Source organism: Notamacropus eugenii, chromosome 7 (genome assembly GCF_028372415.1).
Source record: "Notamacropus eugenii isolate mMacEug1 chromosome 7, mMacEug1.pri_v2, whole genome shotgun sequence".
NCBI lineage: Eukaryota > Metazoa > Chordata > Mammalia > Diprotodontia > Macropodidae > Notamacropus > Notamacropus eugenii.
In genome coordinates, this window is record NC_092878.1 from 39,054,282 (window position 1) to 39,079,192 (window position 24,911).

General features: G+C 36.1%; 1 protein-coding gene and 1 pseudogene across 2 annotated transcripts in view; both read left to right on the top strand.

Annotated features, from left to right (window-relative positions):
- The window catches only part of LOC140513412 (cation channel sperm-associated auxiliary subunit beta-like), a 257,769-nt gene that overhangs the window by 171,913 nt on the left and 60,945 nt on the right, over nt 1-24,911 (top strand). For both annotated transcript variants that reach the window (XM_072623090.1, XM_072623091.1), the window contains one exon: nt 22,569-22,756. In XM_072623090.1, the coding sequence (XP_072479191.1) occupies nt 22,569-22,756 (188 nt within the window). The remainder of the gene's footprint in view (nt 1-22,568; nt 22,757-24,911) is intronic.
- LOC140513415 (cell division control protein 42 homolog pseudogene) lies at nt 10,946-17,562 on the top strand (annotated as a pseudogene).

Consider the following 24,911-nt stretch of genomic DNA (forward strand, 5'->3'; position numbering starts at 1 on the left):
TGAAATGAAAGATGAATAACAATTGTACCTTTTAGCAATATGCACTTTTCCAACTTGTCTCTTTAAATTAAATCAATTTTTGCTTCTGGTATATTTCAGATCATAGTTGCTATCTCATTTATTTTTCTTTTTAGTTTCAGCTGAACCATAATAGACTCTATTCCAGTCCCTTATTTTTACTCTGTTTGTGTCTCTCTGCTTCCAGTGTCATTCTTGTAAACAACATACTATAGGATTCTGGTTTCTTCCATTTTCTTTACTTTTTTGTGTTTCCTTATTTAATTTTTTCCCAGTTATATGTAGAAACAATTTTTAGTATTTGTTTTTTTAAAACTTTGAATTCCAAATTCTTTCCATTTCATTTTTGTTTCTGATTACTCTGTCCCCTAATCTGCCCTCCTACCTATGAGCCCCACATTATCCCCTCCCTCCCTACTTTCCTGTAGAGTAAGATAAATTTCCATACCCAATTGAGTGTGTATGTTATTTCTTCCTTAAGCCAAATAAAATTAGAGTATGGTTATCTCATTCCTTCTCACCTCCCACATATTCCCCTCCACTGTAAAAACTTTTTCTTGCCTGTTTTATGTTAATTTATCACATTCTACCTCTCCTTTTCTCCTTCTCCCAGTATATACCTCTGTCATTCCCTAGTTTTATTTTTTAGATATCATGCCTTCATATTCAACTCACTCCATATCATCCATCCATCCATCCGTCTATCTATCTATCTATCTATCTATCTATCTATCTATCTATCTATCTATCTATCTATCATCTATCTATCTATCTATCTATCTATCTATCTATCTATCTATCTATATGTATATGTATATATTGCCTCTAACTACCATAAAACTTAAAAACATGATCTTTAATAACATCTTTCCATGTAGGAATGTAAACAGTTCAAATTTAATGAGTTACTTAAGGCTTCTCTTTCCTCTTTACCTTTTCATGTTTTCTCTTGGTTCTTCTATTTGAAAGTCAAGTTTTCTATTCAGCTGTGGTCTTTTCAACAAGAAAGCTTGGAAGTCCTCTATTTCATTGAAATTCCATTTTTTCCCCTTAAGTATTACACTCAGTTTTGCTGGGTAGGTGATTCTTGGTTTTAATCCTATCTCCTTTGACCTCTTGAATATCATATTGCAACCCCTTCAAGCCCCTAGTATAAAAGCTGCTAAATCCTGTGTTATCCTGATTGTATTTCCACAATACTTGAATTGTTTCTTTCTGACAGCTTGTTATAGTTTCTCCTTGATCTGGAAACTCTGCAATTTGGCCACAATATTCCTAGGAGTTTTCTTTTTGGGATCTCTTTCAAGAGATGATCTTTGAATTTTTGCCATTTCTATTTTACCCTCTGTTTCTAGAATATCAGGGGAGTTTTCCTTGATAATTTCTTGGAAGATGATGTCTATGTTCTTTTTTTGATCATGGTTTTCAGGTACACCAATAATTTTTAAATTATCTCTCCTGGTTTTATTTCCCAGAGCAATTGTTTTTTACAATGAGATATTTCACATTGTTTTCTATTTTTTTATTCTTTTGGTTTTGTTTTACAGTTTCTTGGTTTCTCATAAAGTCATTAGCATTCATCTGCTCCATTCTGATTTTCATATAATTCTTTTCTTTGTTGAGATTTTGAACCTCCTTTTCCATTTGTCCAATTCTGCCTTTTAAAACATTGTTCTCCTCATTAACTTTTTGAAACTCTTTTGCCATTTGGGTTAGTCTATTTTTATGGTATTATTTTCTTCAGCATTTCTTTGGTCTCTTTTAGCAAGCTGTTGACTCGCTTTCCATGATTTTCTTGCATCACTCTCGTTTCTCTGCCCAATTTTTCCTCCACCTCTCTTACTTGATTTTCAAAATCCCTTTCGAGCTCTCCCAACACTTGAGACCATTGAATATTTTTTTGGAGGTTCTGGATGTAGAAACCTTGACTTTGATGTTTTCCTCTGATGGTATACTTTGTTTTTCCTCATCTGAAAGGATAGAAGGAAATACCTTTTCACCAAGACAATAACCTTCTATAGTCTTATTTTCCCCCTTTTTGGGCATTTTCCCATTTAGTTCCTTGACTTTTGAGTCCTTTGTCAAGTGGCGGGTATACTACCCTAAGCTTTCGATGTTTTGTGTAGCTGTTCTCTGAGATATCTCTAGGGACCTGTAAATTTTCAGTTCCTTCAAGGTGGCCCAATCAAGGGAGTGAAGTTTACTCCTCTCTTGGCCTGTGCTTTAGTCTGTGAGTAACCACCAGCACTCTTTTCTGCTCTGGAACTGTGAGTAGAGTTCTAACTATAAGCAGCCCGCCAGGCCATTTCTCACCCCAGGACTGCGATTCACATGTGAGACCCAGGTTATCCTCTTGATTTCTCCAGGATCTTTAAGCTAGGTCTTCCAAAATGTATGCTGTTGCTGCAGTGGCTGCCACTGCCCTGGGGCCAGGGCTGGAGTCTGGGCAGATGAAGCTTCCTTCTTCCCCAGGTCAAAGAGCTTTCTTACTGACACTTAAAGCTGTTTTTAGCATTTGTTGGTTGAGAAATCTGGGGACCACAGTTGCTACCTGTGATTCCACACCCTGAAGCCTACTCCAATTCTGTCAGTGCTATATGGCCTAGGCTAGGCTGTGATCTGCTCTGAGCCCAGTGCAGTAGACCTTTCCTGTCAGCCTTCCAGTCTTGAGCTGGAACTATGTCTCACTTTCTCATTTTATGGCTTCTGCTGCTCCAGAATTTGTTTAGAGTTATTTTTATAGTTATTTTATGGGTTATACAGGGAGAGGTAGAGTAAGTTCGTCCTTCTACTCTGCCATCTTGGCTCCCACCTCCTTGATAATTTCTTGAAAGATGATATCCAGGCTCTTTATTTTTTTTTTTTTGATCATGGATTTCAAGTAGTCCAGGTAGTCCAATAATTTAAAAATTCTTTCTCCTGGTTGAATTTCCCAGGCAGTTGCTTTTCCCCCCAGAGATATTTCACATTGTCTTCTATTTTTTCATCCTTTTGTTTTTTATTGATTTTTTTTTGTTTGTTTCTCATAAGTTCACTTGGCATTATTTGGTAGAATCAACTCTGATGACTTTGTGGTTGAAGGGACAGAAGGATGATGTAGAAACCCAGGTAATGAAATGCCCAAATGAACAGTTTTGGCAGACTGGCATGCTAGAGTGCTATGCTTCTAGGTCTATATAGCAGGGATGCCACTCAAATGGCATGTGGGAAGAGGAGCCCATTGACCTGAAGGAATTGTCTCAAAGGCTGATTTAAGATGTTAATGTAGCATATAATGATAGAACTATATCAAGCATTCTTTTTTTTCAATTTATTTTTAGTTTTCAATATTTACTTAAATAAGATTTTGAGTTTTAAATTTTCTTCCCCTCCTCCCTTCCCTCCCCAAGACAGTATGTAATCTGATATTGACTCTACATATTCATTCATATTTACCATATTTTCAGATTAGTCATGTTTTAAAGAAGAATTGGATCCAATGGGAGGGAACCACTAGAAAGAAGAAACAAAACATCAAAAAAGTGATAGAGTAAATAATATATTCTTCAATCTGCATTCAGACTCCTTAGTTTCTTGGAATTTCTTAGATCCTAACATTGATGAGAGGAGAGACATCTATCATAGTTAGTCAGCACACAATGTTTCTGTTATTCTGTCCCATGTTCTCCTCCTTCTGCTCCCATCACTCAACATCAGTTTATATAAGTTTTTCCAGGTTTTTCTGAAATCTGCCTGCTCATCACTTCTTATAGCATAATAAAATTCCATTATATTCATATACCACAACTTGTTCAGCCATTCCCCAATTGATGGGCATCCCCTCAGTTTCTGATTCTTGGCCACCACAAAAAGAACTTCTATAAACGCTTTTGTACATGTGGGTCTATTTCTCATTTTTATGATTTCTTTTGGATGCAGCCACAGAAGTAGTGTTCCTGGGTCAAAGGAGATGCATAATTTTATAGCCCTTTGGGTAGTTCAAAATTGCTCTCCAGAATGTTTAGATCAATTCACTCTACCAACAATGCATTAGTCTTCCAATTTTCCCACCTCTCCAATATTTATCATTTTCCTGTTTTACAATGTTATCCAATCTGATAGGTGTGATGTTGTACTTCATAGTTGTTTTAATTTGCATTTCTCTAATCAATAGTGCTTCAGAGAATTTTTCATATGATGAATTTCTTCCTCTGAAAACACCTATTCATATCCTTTAACTACTTATCAATTGGGGAGTGACTTGTATTCTTATAAATTTGACTCATTTGTCTATATATTTGAGGAATGAAGCCTTTATCAGAGACACTGACTGTAAAAATTGTTTCCCAGCTTTCTGCTTCCTTTCTAATCTTGATTGTGTTGGCTTTGTTTGTGTAAAATCTTTTCAATTAAATGTAATTAAAGTCATCCATTTTTGCATTTCATTATTTTCTCTATCTCTGTTTGGTCATAAATTCTTCCATGCTTCATAAATGTGACAGGTAAACTCTTCATTGCTCTCCTGCTTTGCTTATAGTATCAGCCTTTATATCTAAATCTTGTATCCATTGTGACTTAATCTTGGTATATAGTGTAAGATGTTGATCTTTGTCTAGTTTCTACCATAACTATTTTCCCATTTTCCCAACAGTTTTTGTTAGGTCTTATCTCAAAAGCTGGACTCTTTGGGTTTATTAAAAGGTAGATTACTATAGTCATTGACTATTGGATCTTGTATACCTAACATATTCCACTGATACCCCACTCTATTTCCTAGCCAGGCCCAAGTAGTTTTGATGATTTCTGCTTTATGATACAATTTAAGATCCGGTATGGCTAGGTCACCTTTCCTATCTTTTTTTCATCAATCCCCTTTATATTCTGGACCTTCTGTTCTTCCAGATGAATTTTGTTATTATTTTTTCTAGTAGTACAAAATAATTTTTAGGTAATTTGATTAGTGTGGCACTGAATAAGTAAATTAACTTAGATAGAATTGGAATTTTTATTATATTAGCCTAGCTTACCCATTAACCATTGATGTTTTCCCAAGGATTTAGATTTGGCTTTATTTGTGTGAAAAGTGTTTTGTAGATGGGGCAGAGACAAGATGGTGAAGTAAAAGCAGGAACTTGCTTAAGCTCTCACCCTAAACCCCTCCTAAAACCTGTAAAAACACCTCTAAACAAATTCTAGAGCTACAGAATCAGCAAAATGATGGAGTGAAAAAAATCTGCAGCCCAAGACAGCCTGAAAGGTGGACAAGAAGCATCTATTGAAACAGTCTGCAAACAGAGCAGAGCATAGTCCAACATGGGTCACACCAGCACAGACAGAGTCAGAGAAGGCAACAGCAGCCTGAATGACTGGCAGCTGTAGCAATTTCCAGACTTCTCAACCTACAAACTCCAAAGACAGTATAGAAATTCAGGGGAAAACTATGCGGAACTGGGTCTGGCTGGTGTCTAGCCCCAGCCCCAGGTGGAGGAGAAAGGGGTGCCTGCAGTGGCAGTGGTGGTAGTGCTGGTGGTGGTGGCAGCAGTGATGCCTGCTTCCAGAGCTCTGGGCCCACAGATGGTAGGGATTGAACAGCTGACACAAAACCCCTGAGGCCTATGACAATACACCCATCCCACTCCCACTGGAAGCAGAGACCTACATTGACAGAGTTAGAAAGTCAAATATTTGTCTGAAATCATGAGCAAACAGCATAAAAACAACTCAGACTATAGAATCTTACTTTGGTGACAAAGAAGATCAAACATACAACCAGTAGAAGACAACAAAGTCAAAACTGCTCTATCAAAAACCTCCAAGAAAAATACAAATTGGTTGCAGGCCATGGAAGAGCTCAAAAAGGATTTTTAAAACCAACTAAGAGATGTAGAGGAAAAATTGGTAAGAGAAATAAATGAGAGTGAAGCAAGAAAATCATGAAAAATGAGTCAACAGCTTGCTAATGGAGACCCAAAAATACTCAAGAAAATAACACCTTAAAAAAATAGACTAATCTAAATAGCAAAAGAAATCTAAGAAGCTGATGAGAATAATGCCCTGAAAAGCAGAATTGGTCAGATAGAGAAGGAGGTCCAAAAGCTCACTGAAGAAAATAAATCCTTTTTTTTTAAATTAAATTATTTTATTTGTTTCCAGTGTTCAAAAATCACTTCCATATATCTTAGATTTTTCCCTTCCCCCTCATTTCCCCCTCCCTCTCTACTCCCTCCCTAAGATGGCATACAATCTTATATAGGTTCTACAGGGACTTTCCTATTAAATACATGTTGCATAAAAGAATTAAAATGAATGGGAGAAACCATAAAACAAGACAAAACGAAACATAATACGAAAGAAAATGGTCTCTTTCTATCTACGATCCAATCCCATAGTTATTTCCCTGGATATGGAAGGCATTTTGCCTTGAGTCCATTGGAAATAACAAAATAATTCCTTAAAGATTACAATGGAACAAATGGAAGCTAATGATTTTATGAGAAATCAAGAAATTATAAAACATATCCTAAAGAATGAAAAAAATAGAAGACAATGTGAAATATCTCATTGGAAAAACCACTGACTTGGAAAATAGATCCATGAGAGGGAATTGAAAAACTATTGAACTACCTGAAAGCCATAGTCAAAAAGGAACCTAGACATCTTTTTCAAGCAATTATCAAGGAAAATTGCCCTTGATATTCTAGAACTAGAGGGTAAAATAGAAATTGAAAGAATTCACTAATCACTCTTTGAAAGAGATCCCAAAAGGAAGATTCCTAGGAATATTGTATTCAAATTCCAGAGCCCCCAGCTCAAGGAGAAAATATTGCAAGTAGACAGAAAGAAGCAATTGGAGTATTGTCAAAATGCAATCAAGATAACACAAGATTTAGGAGCTTCTCCATTAAGAATCAAAGACCTTGGAATGTGATATTTTGGAGGTAAGAGGAGCTAGGATAAAACTCAGATCAGTACCCAGCAAAACTCAGTATCATTCTTCAGGGGAAAAATGGAATTTCAGTGAAATAGAGGACTTCCAAACATTCTTGCTGAAAAGACGAGAACTGAAGATTCAGATACAAGAATCAAGAGAAGCACTAAAAGGTAAACCACAAAGAAAAATCGTAAGGGACTTACTAAAGTTGAACTGTTTACATTCCTAAATGGAAAGAAGATATTTGTATCTCATGAGGCCTTGTTTAATGTAAGGGTGGTTGGAGGAAATACATAGATAGATACATAGATGGATAGATAGATAGATAGATAGATAGATAGATAGATAGATAGATAGATAGATAGATAGATAGATAGATAGATAGATGATAGATGGCCAGTGTGAATTGAGTATGAAGGGATGATATCTAAAAATTAAGGAGTGAGAAGGAAAAAGAGAGATAGAATGGAATAAATTATCTCACATAAAAGAAGCAAGAAAAAGGTTTCACAATGGAGGGCAAGAGGGGGGATGAGAGAGAAAATGAGTGAGCCTCGCATTGGATCTGACTTATGGAGGGAATAACATACACACTCAATTAGGCATCTTATCCTACAGGAAAGTAAGGAGGAAGGGTCAGCGGGGAAGATAGAAGGGAGGTCAGACTAGGGAAGGGGGAAGTCGGAAGCAAACACTTAAAAAGGGACAAGGTCAAAGTTGAAAATGGAATTAGTGGGGAGAGGGATAGACTGGAGGGAGATATAGTTAGTCTTTCACAACCTGACTATTATAAAGTGTTTTGCATAGCTACACATGTATAACTTATATTGAGTTGCTTGCCTTCTCAATGAGGGTGGGTGGGGAGGGAAGAAGGAAGAGAATTTGCAACTCAAAGTTTTAAAAAAATATTAAAAATTGTTTTTACATGCACCTGGAAAGTAAGGTATATAGGCAATGGGGTGCAGAAATCTATATTGCTCTACAAGAAAGTAAGGGAGAAGGAGATAAGTGAGGGGTGACAAAAGAGAGGGCAGACCAGGGGAAAGGGTAATCAAAATGCATGCCTTATTGGGATGGGGGGGAGTAGATGGATGGGAAGAAAATCTGGAAATCAAAATCTTCGTTAAATGAATGTTGAAAACTAAAATAAATTAAGAAAAAGATTAAAAAAATAAAATAAGGTCACTGAAAAAAAGTGTTTTGTAACTCTGTTCATATAGTTCCTGAATTTGTTTTGGTAGGTAGACTTCAAAATAGTTTATAATGTCTACAGTAACTTTAAATGGAATTTCTCTATCTCTTGCTGCTGGACTTTGTTAGTAATATGTAAAAATGCCAATTATTTGTGTGGGTTAATATATTTTATATCATGTAACTTTGCTAAATTTGTTTATTATTTCAAGTAGGTTTTTACTTGATTCTCTAGAATTCTCTAAGTGTATCCTTATATCATTTGCAAAAAGAGGTAGACTTTTGCCTATTCTAATTCCTTCAATTTCTTTTTCTTTTCTTACTGCTAAAGGTAACATTTCTAATTCAACATTGAATTGATTGGGTGGTTGGTTGGTTGTTGTCCTTCGTTCTTAAAGGGGACCAAAATGAAATCAGAATAATAAAATCAAGTTTCACTGTGTCCAACTGTGGCTTATCAGGCCAATATGAGCTCTGAATTCTCTGCCACAGATTGGGCACAGACAGTCCATGTGAACATTTGGGATAAATACTCTAAATTTGCACATCCTATGTTTCCTTTGAGCTGTTTCAATTCTGATGTGGGCTCACCATGCTGAGCAGTCCTGTGCCATTTTCTCCGTGTCAATTCCAAAGTTCTTGAGAGAGACCTTGACAGTTTCCTTGTATTTCTTCTTCTGATCACCACATGATCACCTACCCCATGTGAGTTCTCCATAAAATAGTCTTTTTGTCATGCATACATTTTGCATTCAAACAATGTGACCAGCCCATCGGAATTGTCCTTTCTGAAGTATAGTTTGAATACTTGCCAGTTTAGCCTGAGCAAAGACCTCAGTGTCTGATACCTTATCCTACCAGGTGGTCTTCAGAATCTTCCTAAGACAATTCAAATGGAAGTGATTCAGTTTCCTGGCATGGTGCTCGTAGACTGTCCATGTTTCACAGGCATACAACAATGAGGTCAGCACAACAGCTCTGTAGACCTTCAGTTTGGTAGTCAGTTAGTCTAATACTTCTTTTCTCCCATACTTTCCTCCAGTGCCTCCCAAACACTGAGCTAGCTCTGGCAATGTGTGCATCAACCTCATTATCAACGCATACATTCCTGGAAAGCACACTACCAAGGTAAGTGAATTTATCTACAGCATTCAGAACTTCTCCTTTTTCTGTAACTGAAAATTCCACATATGGATGATGTAGCGGTGGCTGATGGAGCACCTGTATTTTCTTGGTGTTAATTGTCAGGCCAAAATAGCACAGGCAACAGAGAATTGATCCATATTTTGTTGCGTCTCAGCTTCAGAGGCTACATTGAGTCACAATCACCTGCAAACAGAAAACCATGCACCAACACTTCCTCTACTTTGGTCTTGGTTTATAGCTTTTTCAAGATGAAGAATTTACCATCATTATGGTAGCTGATCTAGATGCCATGTTCATCCTCACTGAAAGCATTTGATACATGAAAATGATTATAGAAGTGATATTACAGTGATTCCTATCTGTATCTTTCCCTCCATCCTCTTTCTCTTCATTTGCTTTTAGTTCTTTCTTCTCCCTTCCCCTCCTTAATATAGTGTTAATTTTTGACCACTGCCTCCCTCAGTCTTTCCTCCCTTCTTTCAGCCCCTCTCCCTTTTACTCCCCCTTTCCCTCACTTCTTCCCTCCCTTTTAACCTCCCCTCCCTTTTTCCCCTTTCCCCTCCTACTGCTTAAAGAGTTAGATAGATTTCTACACTTAACTGAATTTGTTGTTCCCTCCTTGAACCAAGTCAGATGAGAGTAAATTTCAAACAATGATCATCTCCCTTTCCTCTTTTCCTCTACTGTAATATATTTTTGTGCCTCTTCCTGTGATGTAACTTACCTTTTCTGCCTCCTCCTTTTCACATCTCCCATTACTATCCTTCTCACCCTTAAATCACATTTTTATCATCACATCATTTACTTGTTACCCACCACTCCCTCTACTTATGTTTATCCTTTTTAAATGTCATAATAAATACATAGCTTTCAAGATTAGCAAGTATCATTCTCCCATGTAGGGATGTAAACAGTTTGCCCATACCGATGGCAAAAATTTTTCCCCCTGCTTATCATTTTATGCCTCTCGAGGCTTGTATTTGAAGACTGAATTTTCTATTGAGCTCTGATCTTTTCATCAGGAAGATCTGAAAATTCCTTATTTCATTGAATGTCCATCTCCTTGCCTGAAATATTATGCTCAGTTTTGCTGGGTAATTGATCCTTGATTGTAGTCCCAGCTCCTTTGCCTTATGGAATATCATATTCCAATCCCTCTAATCATTTAGTGTAGAAGCTACAAGGTCTTTTATGATCCTGACTGTAGCTCCTCAATATTTGAATGGTTTCTTTCTGGCTGTCTGCAGTATTTTCTCCTTTACTTCATATTTTGGAATTTGGTAATGATATTCCTTGGTGTTTTTATTTTGGGATCCTTTTCAGGAAGTAAACAGCAGATTCTTTCAATGACTATTTTGCCCTGGATCTAGGACTTCTGAGCAGTTTTCCTTGATGATCTTTGGAAGATATTGTCCAGGCTCTTTTTTTCATCTTGGCTTTCTGGTAAATCAATAATTCTTAGATTTTTCTCTACTGTATCTGTTTTCCAGGTCAATTGTTTTTCCAATTAGATATTTTACATTTTCTTCTATCTTTTCATTCTTTAGATTCTGTCTTACTGATTCTTGATGTTTCATAGAGGCATTAACTTCTACTTGCCCAATTCTAATTTTTTATCAAATTGTTTTCTTCAGTTAACTTTTTCATCTGTCTAATTGTTCCTTTTAAGGATTTATTTTTTCCAGTTAGTTTTTGTACTTTTTCCATTTGTCCAATTTTCCCAGTTAGGTTTTGTGCTTCCTTTTTGAGTTCATTTTTCCTTTTAAATTCTTTTTTTAAATTTTTAAAAATCATTGACCAGTTTTTCTTCTACTTCCCTAATTTGGCTTTTAAAATCCTTCTTGAGCTCTTCCAAGAATGCTCTTTGAGCTTGAGACCAGTTCATATTCCCTTCTGAAGTTTCAGATAGGAGAACAGTCTCAATGCTGCTCTTTTGTATTCATGTTTTGGTCCTTACCCCTGTAGAAAGATTCTAAGGTCTTAACTTTTCTAGTTTGCTTGTTGATCATAGTTATTACCTTTTTACTCACTTTTAAAGTGGATCTCTGCTTCTGGGGCACAGGGATCTCTATCCAACCATTCTTGTTCTTAGACCTTGACGTATTTAGACCAAATATGCTTTGTGTATTGTGGCCTCTGGTTCTTTCAGCTAAAGGCTAGAATTGTAGCTTACCTGGTACTGAGCTGGCTGATGTGCCCAAGCAGAGGGCAGGTGATGACTTTCTGAGTCCCCTTGGAGCTAGCTGCATTAGGTGTGGGGGAGGGGTGGTCTGGCCACAGGAGGTCTCCTCTCCTGAGCACAAGCAGGCTCAGTGGTTGGTGAACTAGTGTTTGCACTAGTGTCTTCCCTATTCCCCTGGCTGTGCTGAGGCATGCCTGGGGTCCTGGTGTTGCCGGTTGTGGGCTCCACGCCCCCATGGGGCTCAGGATCTTCTCCTGTTTCCCTGAGGTGGGGCTGTCTGAGACAGCTCTGGTCCTGCACTGGTACCCTTCAATCACAGCAAGAGGGACCCTCATTTGTGATTGTCCTAGCCTCATGGACTGTGAGACTGTTTACCCCTTTAGTTGATCCCACTGTTCTCTGATTTTTTTCTGGGGAAATAAGTCTATGGGTTTTTCAAGGTCAACAAGGGGAGGGGTAGAGCATTTAGTAATCACTCTGCCATCTTGGCTCCCAGAAGTTCAACTAGGTGACTTACAAACATTTAATCAGTGGGTTGATAGTCTCAGGAGCAGCTGCTGCAGTAACCTGGGGTTCTGTGGTTCTCTCTCGGTCAGTTACCCAGACTCCCATCCTGGGCCTATACGTTTGAGATTCCCAGTGCAGCTGTTGCTTCAGACTGCCTGGGACTTCCTGCTCGGCTTTGCTATGACAAATGATACAGCCTGTGCACCGTGTGCTCCTCCAGCCTCATGCAACAGATCCTTCCCATCGACCTTCCAGTCTGTCCTGGGTTGGAAATCTACCACAGTTTGTTTCCTATTGGATTCTGTCACTCTAAAATTTGTTCACTCTTTCAGCTTTATTGGAAGCCCTCCATGGTAATTCTTCAAAGTTTGTTATTCATAGAATGTTAAAACTTTAACAACAATATAAAAATACCTTTACCATACAGTTTCTATTTAGTATACAGATAACTGAGGGTACATACAATTTGCTCTTAGGAAAACGGAGAACTTTATGGTAACTTCAGTGACCCCAAATCTCCGGTCCCCTTCCTTTCATTTTCCATCCCCTCCTAATTTATGGTGTTTACTTAATTTCTCTTACCTCACAATCCCTGCCTTCCTCACAAAAGTAGACAAATTCTCAAATCAGTTATATGTACCTGTTCACTGAGTAATTAATTAGATGTGGATGAGTTTGGTAAATATCTTAAAAGTGGGTATTTTATTTCAGGTGTTCAGTGTAGAATGATGGACTTTGGTACCCCATTAAAGAAATTATTCACATTAGTCAGTAAGTAATATCTCCCTCAAAAATTCTCATAATTGTACATAATTGTATAGTGCTTGAAAGAGCACAAAATGCTTTGCATTTTGTTAACTCATTTAATCTTCATAGTAGCCTCACAAAATAGGTGTAATTATTGCCACTGTTTTATAGATGAGGAAAATGAGGGATGGAGAGGTGAAGTGAATTGCCCCAAGTCACACCGCTAGGGAGTGCCTGATGAAGGATTTGAGCTTAGAACTTATTCAAATTGTATCCACTCTATCCACTACATCACTTTGCTGTCTTAAATAGTATTTATTGCTTCCATCCTTTATTTTATTTTGCGTTATCATTATATTACTCTCTTATCTCTCCAACTGATTTATAAATTTCCTCAAATTAGAACCATGTTTGAACCACCTTTACCATGAATGCTAAGCATAGTATATTGTTAACTAAATAAGCTCAAAAAATGCTTGTTACAGTCACTGAAATAAGGACTAGTGAGAAAGTGAACCTGATTTAGTCCTTTCAGAATGATGGGAAGGAATGAAGTGATCAAAAGCAATTTTCCAAAATACTTTCCACCCAACGCACTTATGTCCAAATTGTCCCTTGTTCTTTGGAAGTGGGAGGAATTGAAAAGTAGGTTTTAGGAACTTCTGGAGGTGGAAGACCGTGTACAAAATAGTCCCTTTTTTGTTTCAGATGTTATAGTCCTTCATGTTTTGGCATAAGTCCTGGTTCTTCAGACCCCCTCACTTTTCTTCCCTTTCTATACTCCTTTTAGTTTCCCACATTCAAACTTAATTTCTCCCACCTCCTCTATACTTCATTTTTTTTGTGAGAATGGTCAAATTTTATAGATATTTTTATGCATATATACCTTTATATGCAGTGTGTCTACACACACGTATAGGGATATTTTTCAATATTATATATATTTTTAATTTTATTTTTCTCAATTACATGTAAACAAAAATTTTAATATTCATTTTCAAATTGAGTTCTTTCTCTTCTATTTTCGCCTTGCACTTCCTTGAGAAGGCAAACAATTTGATATAGATTATACACATGCAGTCATGCAAAATATTCCATAATATCCATGTTGCAAAAGAAAACATAGACCAAAAATAAAAAAAATAAAGTAAAACACGTATGCTTCAATCTTTATTCATATTCCATCAGTTCTTTCTGGAGGTGGATAGCATTTTAAAACACAAGTCATTTGTAATTGTCTTACATCATTGTAGCACTGAGGATAGCTAAGTCACTCACAGTTAAGCATTATTCAATATTGCTTTTTCTATGTACAATGTTCTCCTAGTTCTTCTCATTTCACTTTGCATCAATTCATGTAAGTCCAGATTTTTCCCAAAGTATTCTACTCAGCATTTCTTATATCACAATATTCCACCACAATCATATATCACAACATTTTCAGTCATTTCCAATTCTTTGCCATCACAAAAAAGATACTATAAATATTGTAGTACACAAGACCTTTTCCTTTTTTTTTAAAATTTCCCTAGATATAAATCTGGTAGTGGTTTTGCTGGGTCAAAGGGTAAAAAAAGTTTTATAGTCCTTTGGGCATAGTTCCAAATTGCTCTCCTGAGTGGTAGGAACAGTTCAGAACTTCATCAACAATGCATTACTGTCCCTATTTTTTCCACATCTACTCCAATATTTATCACTTTCCTTTTCTGTCATATTAGCCAATGTGACAGGTACTCAGAATTGTGTTAATTTGTCTTTTTCTAACCAATAGCTATTGGGACAGAGAAGCTGAGTACTTCCGCTAGGAAATAAAAGGAGAAGGCTTTAACTAATAAAACCTAGCTAATCAAAATAACCTAAAAACAACCTGGAATTTGGAGGAAGCACAAGATGGGGAAGAAAATTATCTTGATTTGAAATACTGAAAGTAGATGCAAGATTTCAGCAATGCAGACTTTTAAGTGTGATGTTAAGGATGATGGTTTCCTTGGTAAGGCACATCTTCTGATTTCATATACAGCAAACAAATTCCCAGGTGAATTTGTACCAATGGTATTTGACAATTGTGTAGTCATGGTTTTGTGTGGTGGAGAGCCCTATACTCTTGGACTGTTTGATACTGCAGGACAGGAAGATTATGACAGATTACAACCCCTTGATTATCCACAGAAAGATGTATTTATCTTTCAGTGGTATTTTCATACTTAGTTAAAAATGTGAAAGAAAAGTGGAGACCAGAGATAATAATCACTGTCCAAGGTTCCTCTCTTGCTTGTTGCTAAATTAATCTCAGAGATGACCCTTCTACTATTGAAAAACTTACCAAGAACAAATAGAAGTCCATCACTCCAGAGAGTGTTGAAAAACTGGCTTGAGACCTAAAGATTGCCAAATACATGGTGTGTTCTGTGCTTACACAGAAGGCCTAAAAATGGATATTTGACAAGGCAATACTGGCTGTCCTGGAGCCTCTGGAACTGAAAATGAGTCACAGGTATATGCTGCTATGAATACCTCTCCAGAAGTCCCTCTGCAATGTTGGTGTCTGCATCACACTAAAAGCAATGTTTAAATCAAACTGAAGAGAAATGAAAATTCATTTTTACAATAATGACTAATGCCCTACACCCATTCAACTCCACACTTCTAGTGTGAGACATGGACTATTGGGGTCCCCATTTCCTCACTCAACTCAATTTAGGTGCTAATTAATTTTGGATAATTATGTATTGTCAGAAACTGATCAGTACTAGTTTTCATTTTTTCTTATTTCTAGTTTTTTGGAGGGATTTAAAAAGCAAGACATACTTTTGATGACTTTGAAACAGACTAATTCTAGGCTCAAAACTATTGAAGCTGCTTCCTGGTACCAACCTAGTAGGTAATTGGGACCTTTTTAGAGTTTATTTTGTTTTATTTTGTTCTTGAGTGGTATTTGGCATTGTGGTTTTTTAAAAAATCTATTAGCCAGTAGATAGTTATTTTTTGGGGGTGATGGTTTAGAGGGGAGGGAAGAAGTTGGATTCTTCCCAAATCTGGTTCAGGAAACAGATAATCCCCTCCAGAGTATAGGGAATGCTCCTCCTCAGTAACTTATACCCCTTTTTGAAAGTTGCCTTTTTGTTCACCACTCTGAATAGCTTCAGTATTGAATAACATCCCAGGTGAGGTGAAGCATGTGGTGCTCCTTTTCCCTTCTCCCTCCTTCTGTTGTGGGTTGCACTGTATTCTTAACTACAACAATGAGATTTGCCAGTTGTTGCTTTTGAGGTTAAAGTTCAAACTTTATTCATCAATAAGTGAAGAAAAACCTGTACCATTGGAACCACACCATTTGGGATTAGATTAGAATTTTAAAAAGAAAATCATATTTTGTTTTCCTTACAATCCTGATCTAATTTACTCAATTAGAATGTGCAGTTTATCATGGTTCATGAAACACAACTGATTAACCTGGTAGGTTGAAGAACAGTAAGGTGCTGGCAGATTGAATGATTCCAATCCTCTTTCATGTACAACATGGACAACCAACTTCAACAAGAAGTTTGGTGGGAAGAAGAGATGATACCATAGGGACCTGTCAAGGGTTTATCTTTGTTTTGCCCCAGAGGCAGAGGATGGGACTCTAATATAAGAATAATGGGAAGAAGTCTTACTGAAGACTCCAGTGTTAATAGGGATTTTTTTTTTTTGGTGAGGTAATCAGGGTTAAATTACTTGCCCAGGGTCACACAGACAGTAAGTGTCTGAGGCTGGATCTGAACTTGAGTTCTCCTGATTTCAGGGTGGGTGTTCTATCTACTATGCCACCTAGCTGCCACTAATAAGAATTTTATTCGAAAACTATGACTTTGTAGTTTTCAATTTTTAAAATATCTTGTTCTCACTTTTTAAAAATCCTAATTCTTATAGATTCATCAGTGTTGAACCAATGTTTTTCTCATATCTCAGTTCTTTTTTTATATTATTAACAAATTTATTTTCAATTTTCAACATTCACTTCCACACAATTTTGAATTTCAAGTTTTCTCCCCATCTCTTCCCTACCTCCACCCCAGTACAGCATGATTGCCATTTCTTCCAAACTGCCCTCCCTTGCATCACAACCCCCCTTATCTCCTTAAGTTCTATTTTCCTATAGGGTAAGATAGATTTCTAAACCCTATTGCCTATATATCTCATTTCCTAGCTGCATGTAAAAACAACCTCTAATATTCATTTTTAAAGCTTTGAGTTCCACATTCTCTCCCTTCCTCCTTCCCACTCATGTTCACTGAGAAGGCAAGCAATTCAATATAGGTCATACATGTGTGGTCATGCACAAGACCTCCATAACGCTCATGTTGTGAAAGAGTATATTTCCCTCTATTCTTTCCCACCTTCCATATATTCAATTCTCTTCTTTGACCTGTTCCTCTGCAAAAGTGTTTGCTTCAGATTGCCCTTTTCCCCAATCTGCTTTCCCTTCTTCTATCCCCCTTCTCTTTATCCCCTTCGCCCTGGTTTTCCTGTAGGGTAAGATAAATTTCCATATCCCATTGAGCATATATGTTATATCTCTTCTTCCCCTTCATTGTAAAAGCTCTTTCTTGCCTCTTTTATGTAAGATGATTAACTACATTCTACCTCTCCCCTCTCAACTTTTATTTTTCTTTTTTAGATATCATCCCTTCATATTCAGCTCACCCTGTACCATCTCTCTCTCTACACACACACTGAGACACACACACATACATATATATGTATATGCACACACACATATATGCATATATAGTATATATATGTTTTATATATATATGTATATATTTATACGTATATATACATACACAGACACACACAGACACACAGATGCACATACATATATTCCTTCCAATTGTCCTAATACTGAGAAAGGTCTCATGACTTACAAATATCATCTTTCCATGTAGGAATATAAACAGTTCAACTTTAATAAGTCTCTTATGTTTTCTCTTTTTTGTTTACCTTTTTATACTTCTCTTTGATTCTTCTGTTTGAAAGTCAAATTTTCCATTCAGCTCTGGTCTTTTCATCGAGAATGCTTGAAAGTCCTCTATTTCAGTGAATGACCAATTTTTCTCCTGAAGTATACTCAGTTTTGCTGAGTAAGTGATTCTTGGTTTTAATCCTATCTCCTTTGACCTCTGAAATATCATATTCCAAGCCCCCAAATCCCTTATTGTAGAAGCTGTTAGATCTTGTATTATCCTAATTGTTTTCCCACAATACTTGAATTGTTTCTTTCTGGCTGCTTGCAATATTTCCTTCTTGATGTGGGAGCTCTGGAATTTGACTACAATATTCCTAGGAGTTTTTCTTTTGGGATCTCTTTCAGGAGGTGATCAGTAGATTCTTTCAATATTTGTTTTACCCTCTGGTTCCAGAATATCAGGGAAAATTTCCTTGATAATTTCTTGAAAGTTGATGTATAGGCTCTTTTCTTGATCATGGCTTTCAGGTAATTCAATAATTTTTAGATCGTCTCTCCTCAATCTATTTTCCAGGTCAGTAGTTTTTCCAATGAGATATTTCACATTGTCTGCTAGTTTTCATTCCTTTGGTTTTATTTTATAATTTCTTGATTTTTCATAAAGCCAATTAGCTTCCATCTGCTCCATTCTAATCTTTAAGGAATTACTGTCTTCAGTGAGCTTTTGTACCTTCTTTTCCATCTGGCCAATTCTGCTTTTCAGGGCATTCTTCTCATTTTTGGATCTCTTTTGCCATTTGGGTAAGTTTATTTTTTAATGTGTTACTTTCTTCAATATTTTTGGGTCTCCTTTAGCAGGCAGTTGACTTGTTTTTCATGACTTTCTTGCATCACTCTCATTTCTCTTCCCAATTTTTCCTTTATTTCTCTTATTTGATTTTCAAAATCCTTTTTGAGCTCTTTCATGGCCTGAGACAATTCATATTTTCCTTAGAGGCTTTGGATGCAGGAGCTTTGGCTTTGTTGTCTTTTTCTGACTGTATGCTTTGATCTTCCTCATCACCAATGATGTAAGAAAATGCCTCTTCACTGAGAAAGCAAGAATCTACAATCTGTTTCTTTTCCCCGGTTTGCTTATTTCCCAGTCAATTACTTGAGCTTTGAGTTTTGTTAAGTCGAAGTCTCCAGAAGCAGCCTCCACTTTAACACTGGTTGCAACTGCCCTGGGGCTGGTGCTGAGGCCCAACCATGCTCCCTTTTCAGCCAGGTAAGATATGCTTCCCACTCACCTTTGAAGCTGTCTTTAGCGTTTGTGTGAGAAGTCTGGAATCCACAGCAACCACCAGTGATTCAGGCCCCTAAAGCCTGCTTCTGCTCTGTTTGTGCTGACATGAACTATGCTGTTCCCAGCCTGGTGTGATAGACCCTTCCTGTCAACCTTCCAGATTGTCTTGGGCTGGCAATTTGCTTCAGTCTGACATTTTCTTGCTTCTGCTGCTCTAGAATTTGTTTAGTCATTTTTTACAGGTTTTTTGAGGAGTTTGGGGTGAGAGCTCTAGCAGGTCCCTGTTTCTACTCCACCATTTTGACTCTGCCCTCCTTCAGTTCTTTATTTATTCATTCTTTTCATATTTATTAAACAAACTAAAACAAAAACCGCGCAGACCCACTGAATTGTTGTTATTTCCTATTTCCCCCTCTCTACTATCTCTCTCTTCTTAGCTTATTTAAAGACATAGTAATTTGACCCTAAAGCATCAATTTTTTGCATTGAATAAAAGAGACAAAATTGAAAAAAATTAGTGATCTAGAGAAATTTTCATGTGACTATGATGGTTATGTTTGCTTTCTTCTGAAAATTACCTACTCCTATCTTTTGTCTTTTTATCAATTGGAGAATGACATATGTTCTTATAAATGTGACTCAGTTTTTCATATGTATGAGAAATTAGGCCTTTATTGGAGAAACTTTCTATAAAAAATTCCCTAGTTTCCTGATTTCCTTCTAATCTTGGCTGCATTTGTTGTATTTATACAAAACTTTTTTTAAGTTGATGTAATCAAAATTAACAATTTCACATCTCATAATACTCTTTGTTTCTTGTTTGTTCATAAATTCTTCTTTTATCCCCATATTTAACAGGTAAAATATTCCATGTTACCCTAATTTTCTTATATCTCCCTTTATATTTAATCATTTTCCCATCATGACCTTGTCTTGATATGGAGTGTGAGATATTGATTCATACCTAGTTTTTGTCAAAGTGCTTTCCAATTTTCCCAGGAATTTTTGTCACTTGGTGGGTTCTTATCCCCAAAGCATAGATCTATGGGTTTTTCAAATATTAGATTACCATGGTCATTTATTTTTGTTTACTACTATTTACTACTGTCTACTGTTACTATTTACACACTGTCGTGTGCCTAATCTATTCCACTGATTGGCCATTCTATCTCTGAGTCAATATCAGATTGCTTTGATGATGACTGCTTTTTTAATACAGCTTGAGATCTGGTACTGCTAGGTCATCTTCTTTCCATTGATTTCCTTGATATTTTTGACGTTTTATTCTTCCAAATGATTTTTTTCTAGCTTTATAAAATAATTTTTGAGTTGATTGGTGTGTCACTGAAGAAATAAATTAGGTGGAATTGTCATTTTATTACATTAGCTCAGCCTACCCATAAGTCATTAATATTTCTACATTTCTTGAGATCTAACTTTATTTGTGCAAAAAATATTTTGTAATTGGGTTCATTTAGTTCCTGGGTCTGCCTTAGCAGGTAGACTCCCAAATATTTTATATTGCCTTCAGTTATTCTAAATAACTTTTGTCTTTCTGTCTCTCACTGCTGAATTTTGTTGGTAATATATAGAAATGCTGATGATTTATACGGATTTAGGTCATATCCTGCAAATATGCTAACGTTGTTAATTATTTCTAATTTTTTAAGTTGATTCTCTAGGATTCTCTAAGTACACCAATATATCATTAGCAAAAAGTGATAATTTTATTTTTTCATTGCCTATTCTAATTCTTTTCATTTCCTTTTCTTCTCTTATTGTGATAGCTAGCATTTCTTGAACAATATTCAATAATTGTGATGATAATAGGCATCCTTGTTTCACCCCTGATCTTATTGGGAAGGTTTTTAGTCTTCTTAGCCATTACAGATAATGCTCGCTGATGGTTTTAGATAGGTGCTACTTATCTTTTTTAAAGAAAACTCCATGGATTCCTACGATTTCTACTGTTTTTACTACGAATGAGTGTTCTTTTGTCTAGAGCTTTTTCTGCATCTATTGAGATAGTCGTATGATTGTTGTTATTGACATGGTTGATTATGCTGATGATGGTTTTCCTAATATTGAACCAATATTGCATTCTGGTCATGGTGTGTGATTCTTGTGATGTATTGCTGTAATCTCCTTGCTAGTATTTTATTTAAAATTTTTGTTTCAATACTCATTGGGGAAATTGGTCTATTTTTCTTTCTCTGATTTTACTCTTGCTGGTTTAGGTATCATCACCATATCTCATATACTCCCAAAGAAAATGTTATTTTGCTTCACTGATTTCTTTTTCTATTTCATTATATTTTCAAACCATTATCACTTTTTAGCATTCCAGCTCATGCCCTCTGCTTCCTATGGTACTCCTACTTCTGATAACAAAGTTTCTGACTACAAAGTGCTACTATGTGGTAAGATTCTGCCACTCCCTACATGTATTACTTGGCCACTCCATAGATTCTTATGTAATATTGGCTTTTGTATAATATAACTGATTTATAAAATATGACTTGCATACAGAATAGTTTTGCACTTGGAAGTATACTAATGCCCTGAAATGGAGAGTGAATTCTCTAAGGGCCAACTGGGGTTTGGGCTTTCAGCCCTGTGTTCCGAAAGATTCCTTTCTACTAGATAGCTTCCACTGAGCCCACATTTTGCAAACAAAAGGACACTAGACAACTCAGGAGCAGGAAGACGTATTCTTTCATGGAGCTAAAACAAAAACCATAATTGAGCAGAACTAACTCTAGGTCAGCATAGAGGCCAACTCTTTCTCTTGCTGGCTTGTTTCTTTCACTCCTGCTGCTCCTGGAGTAAGTATTCTCTGTTTTAAAAAGTCATCATTAAACATCTCTTTGCTTCTCTATTTAGAAATCACCTCTCATAGTGTCAAGGGAACTACACAGATGTGGCAGACTCCTACTGCTGTCACACTTATAGTGTTACTAGGGGACACAGCACTCCCCTCTCCTTTCCCTTCTCCTGATTCTCTTGTAGAGTCTCAAACTCCTATATAGCCTTTATACAAATATCTCTTTTCTCGTAGTAAAGTTTAATCTTGTGTTTGTTTCATTTGTTCCTAAACTGGTAAGAGCTACTAATTCAAAATTTTATTATGACCTGTCAACTCCTTGCTAAGTTTGTTACAGTCCTGAAAATGTTATAAGAGCACTCCTTTTCAAAGTTTAGAGAAAAGGCTTTTACATTCTTTACCTTTTACACTGTACCAATGATAACACCTCACATAATTTGAGAGAAGGAAAAATGGACCACTTTGTGGATTTAGCCCAGTGCATTGCTACTACACTTTCTGTAGAAATATGACAGTGATAATAACTCTAATATCTTCAATTTCTTTATGGAACAAAAATAGTTACAGATCATTTTATATTTTAGAAGAACAATAGAAAAGAAGAAAAACCATACCATTAATTATTTGCATTAAATTAAACCTTGACTAATTCTACTTGATAATTTTTCTGTTTTTGACTTTCAAAATAACTATGGAATAATAAAAATCTAGAATTGGAATGTAAATTAGCAACCATCTAATACAAATGTTCTTGATTTTTTTTGCTTCCACTGACAGAACCTAAATGACATGAAATTTCTTTTTAAATAGATCTCATGGAGAGGCTGATATAATAAAGGTTATGTATCATGAAGATGTTGTAGGCTTTCCAAGTTCAGCAATGACAATTGTAATAAGTCCTTTTGCAGTTGTATCATCTTCGTCAAGTCCTATTTTACTGAGTTCCATTTCCATTCATGAATACAACAAGCCTTTCTATTTAATTGCTCTTCATACTGGTAAGTTGATACTAAAGTAGTAAGTAATTGATGACTATAAAATTTTCTTATGGGAAACATGTAACTGCTTCTAGGGAAAAAACCTTCAAATGGACCCTGGGACTCACTGGTTGCTTGTTCACTGGAATTTATTAGTGCACTATAGACTGTTCTCTCATACTATTATTAATTTTAATATGATAGCATCTATAATTTTATGACAAGAATAAACCAGTTACGTTGATGTTTTAGTAAATCAACAATCTCATGAGTATAGGTTTTCCTGCCAGTACTGGAATGCATAACTAATCCTTGCCTTCTCATCCTATTTTTATTCATTATTGTTCACATACTTCCATAAATCCTCTATAGAGGCTCTATCCATGTGTTGAGGATTTCTTCTTCTAGGTCATTTCTTCTAGGTCATTTTTTTTGGAAAAATCTTTTTATGGCATGGACAGCTCCAGGAGCCTGGTGAAGACTTTGGACCTCTTCTCAGAATAATGTTTTTAAATGTATAAGATAAAATACAGAGGATTTCAAAGGAAACAAATTAATTGAAATATAGTTGTCAACTATTACTTTAAAAGTTCATGAATTCAATATTAAGAATCATTTTTTCTCCTTTTATGATGAATTTGACTAATGTACAAAATAAACATTTTATAAGCAAACATTACAAATATAGGTCCACAGAGTTAATCCTAGAACCTAGTGTGGGAGGTTTTGGACTACTGGACTACTCTGGACTCTGGACTACTCTCTCAACATGGTACTTGAACTCATGGATTGCATCTCCTGAGTGTAGGTAGTACTCAGGATTTTAGGGATAAGCTGTCTACTCATCCTCACCTTTTCTATTAACAGGAGACTCATTTAGCTCATAGCAAAGGCATTTACTTATATGGAATAGTAACACCTGCATTTAAACAATATTCCTCCCATAAAACTTGGGTGTCCTCATCCATAGCTAGAGCATCAATGGGAAGAATGGGTTCAGAATAAAATACACTGGTAATGAATCACACTTATAGGATATAGGTGTAGTAAAGACAACCTACAAGTCTTGGTCCTAAGAAAGGTAGAAATCCCTTCTCTCTTTGAAAAGTCCTCATTATGAGTTCTGAGGGAATTCTTGATAGTTTGACTCTTAATTTCTAAGGGTTACTCTCCTTGGAAGCTGCTTCATCCTGCTAGCGACTGTATTTCTGTGTCCCTGTATGTCTAGAGCAGACCTGCACAACATATGGCCCACAGGACACTTGTGGCCTCCAAAAGCTATAGAGGATATAAGAGAAATTAAAGATGTAACAAGTGCTTTGTCTATGCCCCACTTAACCCACTTTCAGCTAGTCACTTTTGTGCTCATCATTTAACTTGGCAGGTGAGTTGCCATTGCATACCCTCTCCTGTTTGTCATGTGACCAGCAGCAGCCAATCATTGGCAGTCTGTCAATAGTTTGAGAGGAGCGATTTTATGATAAATAAAAATCTTAAATAATAAGTGTAATTAATTGATATTAATTGAAATTTCCCTTTTTAAAGAAATATGGTTTATTTGCAAAATAGCTTAATCATTAATTATACCTTTACTTGGAAAGTGAGCCACTGAAAACCTATTTGTGACCCAAAGAAGTTTAGCCTATTTTAATGTTGGCCCCTATCTAATGTTGGCCAAGTTGAGCAGGTATGTCTCTGCTTTCCATTGAATTCAGTGTATTCTAGGGGCTCATGAACCCCCCACACATACTATTTGTAGTTGTTACTAAATGGTTTTACTTTTTAAATTCATATCATACTTAAGTTTACTCCAATCTTTCTTATGAGTTACCAAATTATTAAGAATCTTAGACATACATTTTATATAAATAAAATGAAAGCAGTGTGTTCTTATGAATCCCTTATAATTAGTCTTTGTTATGTACCTTATATTTCTCTTGGTTCTTGTATGTTGAAACGTCTGTTGAATTTAGGATTTTTTTAAACAGCCTCGAAATTCTGAGAGTTTATGAAATGTTTGTTTTTCTATTCATTTAGGAAAATATTTAACTTTTCAGGCTATGATACTTTCAGCCAAAGCTTCAGTTCTTTTGCTCTTTGATATTTTGTTTTCTAAGACCTGTGGTCTTTCTGAGACCTTTAAAGTCTCTGCTGCTAGGTCTTATGTGATTCTAAT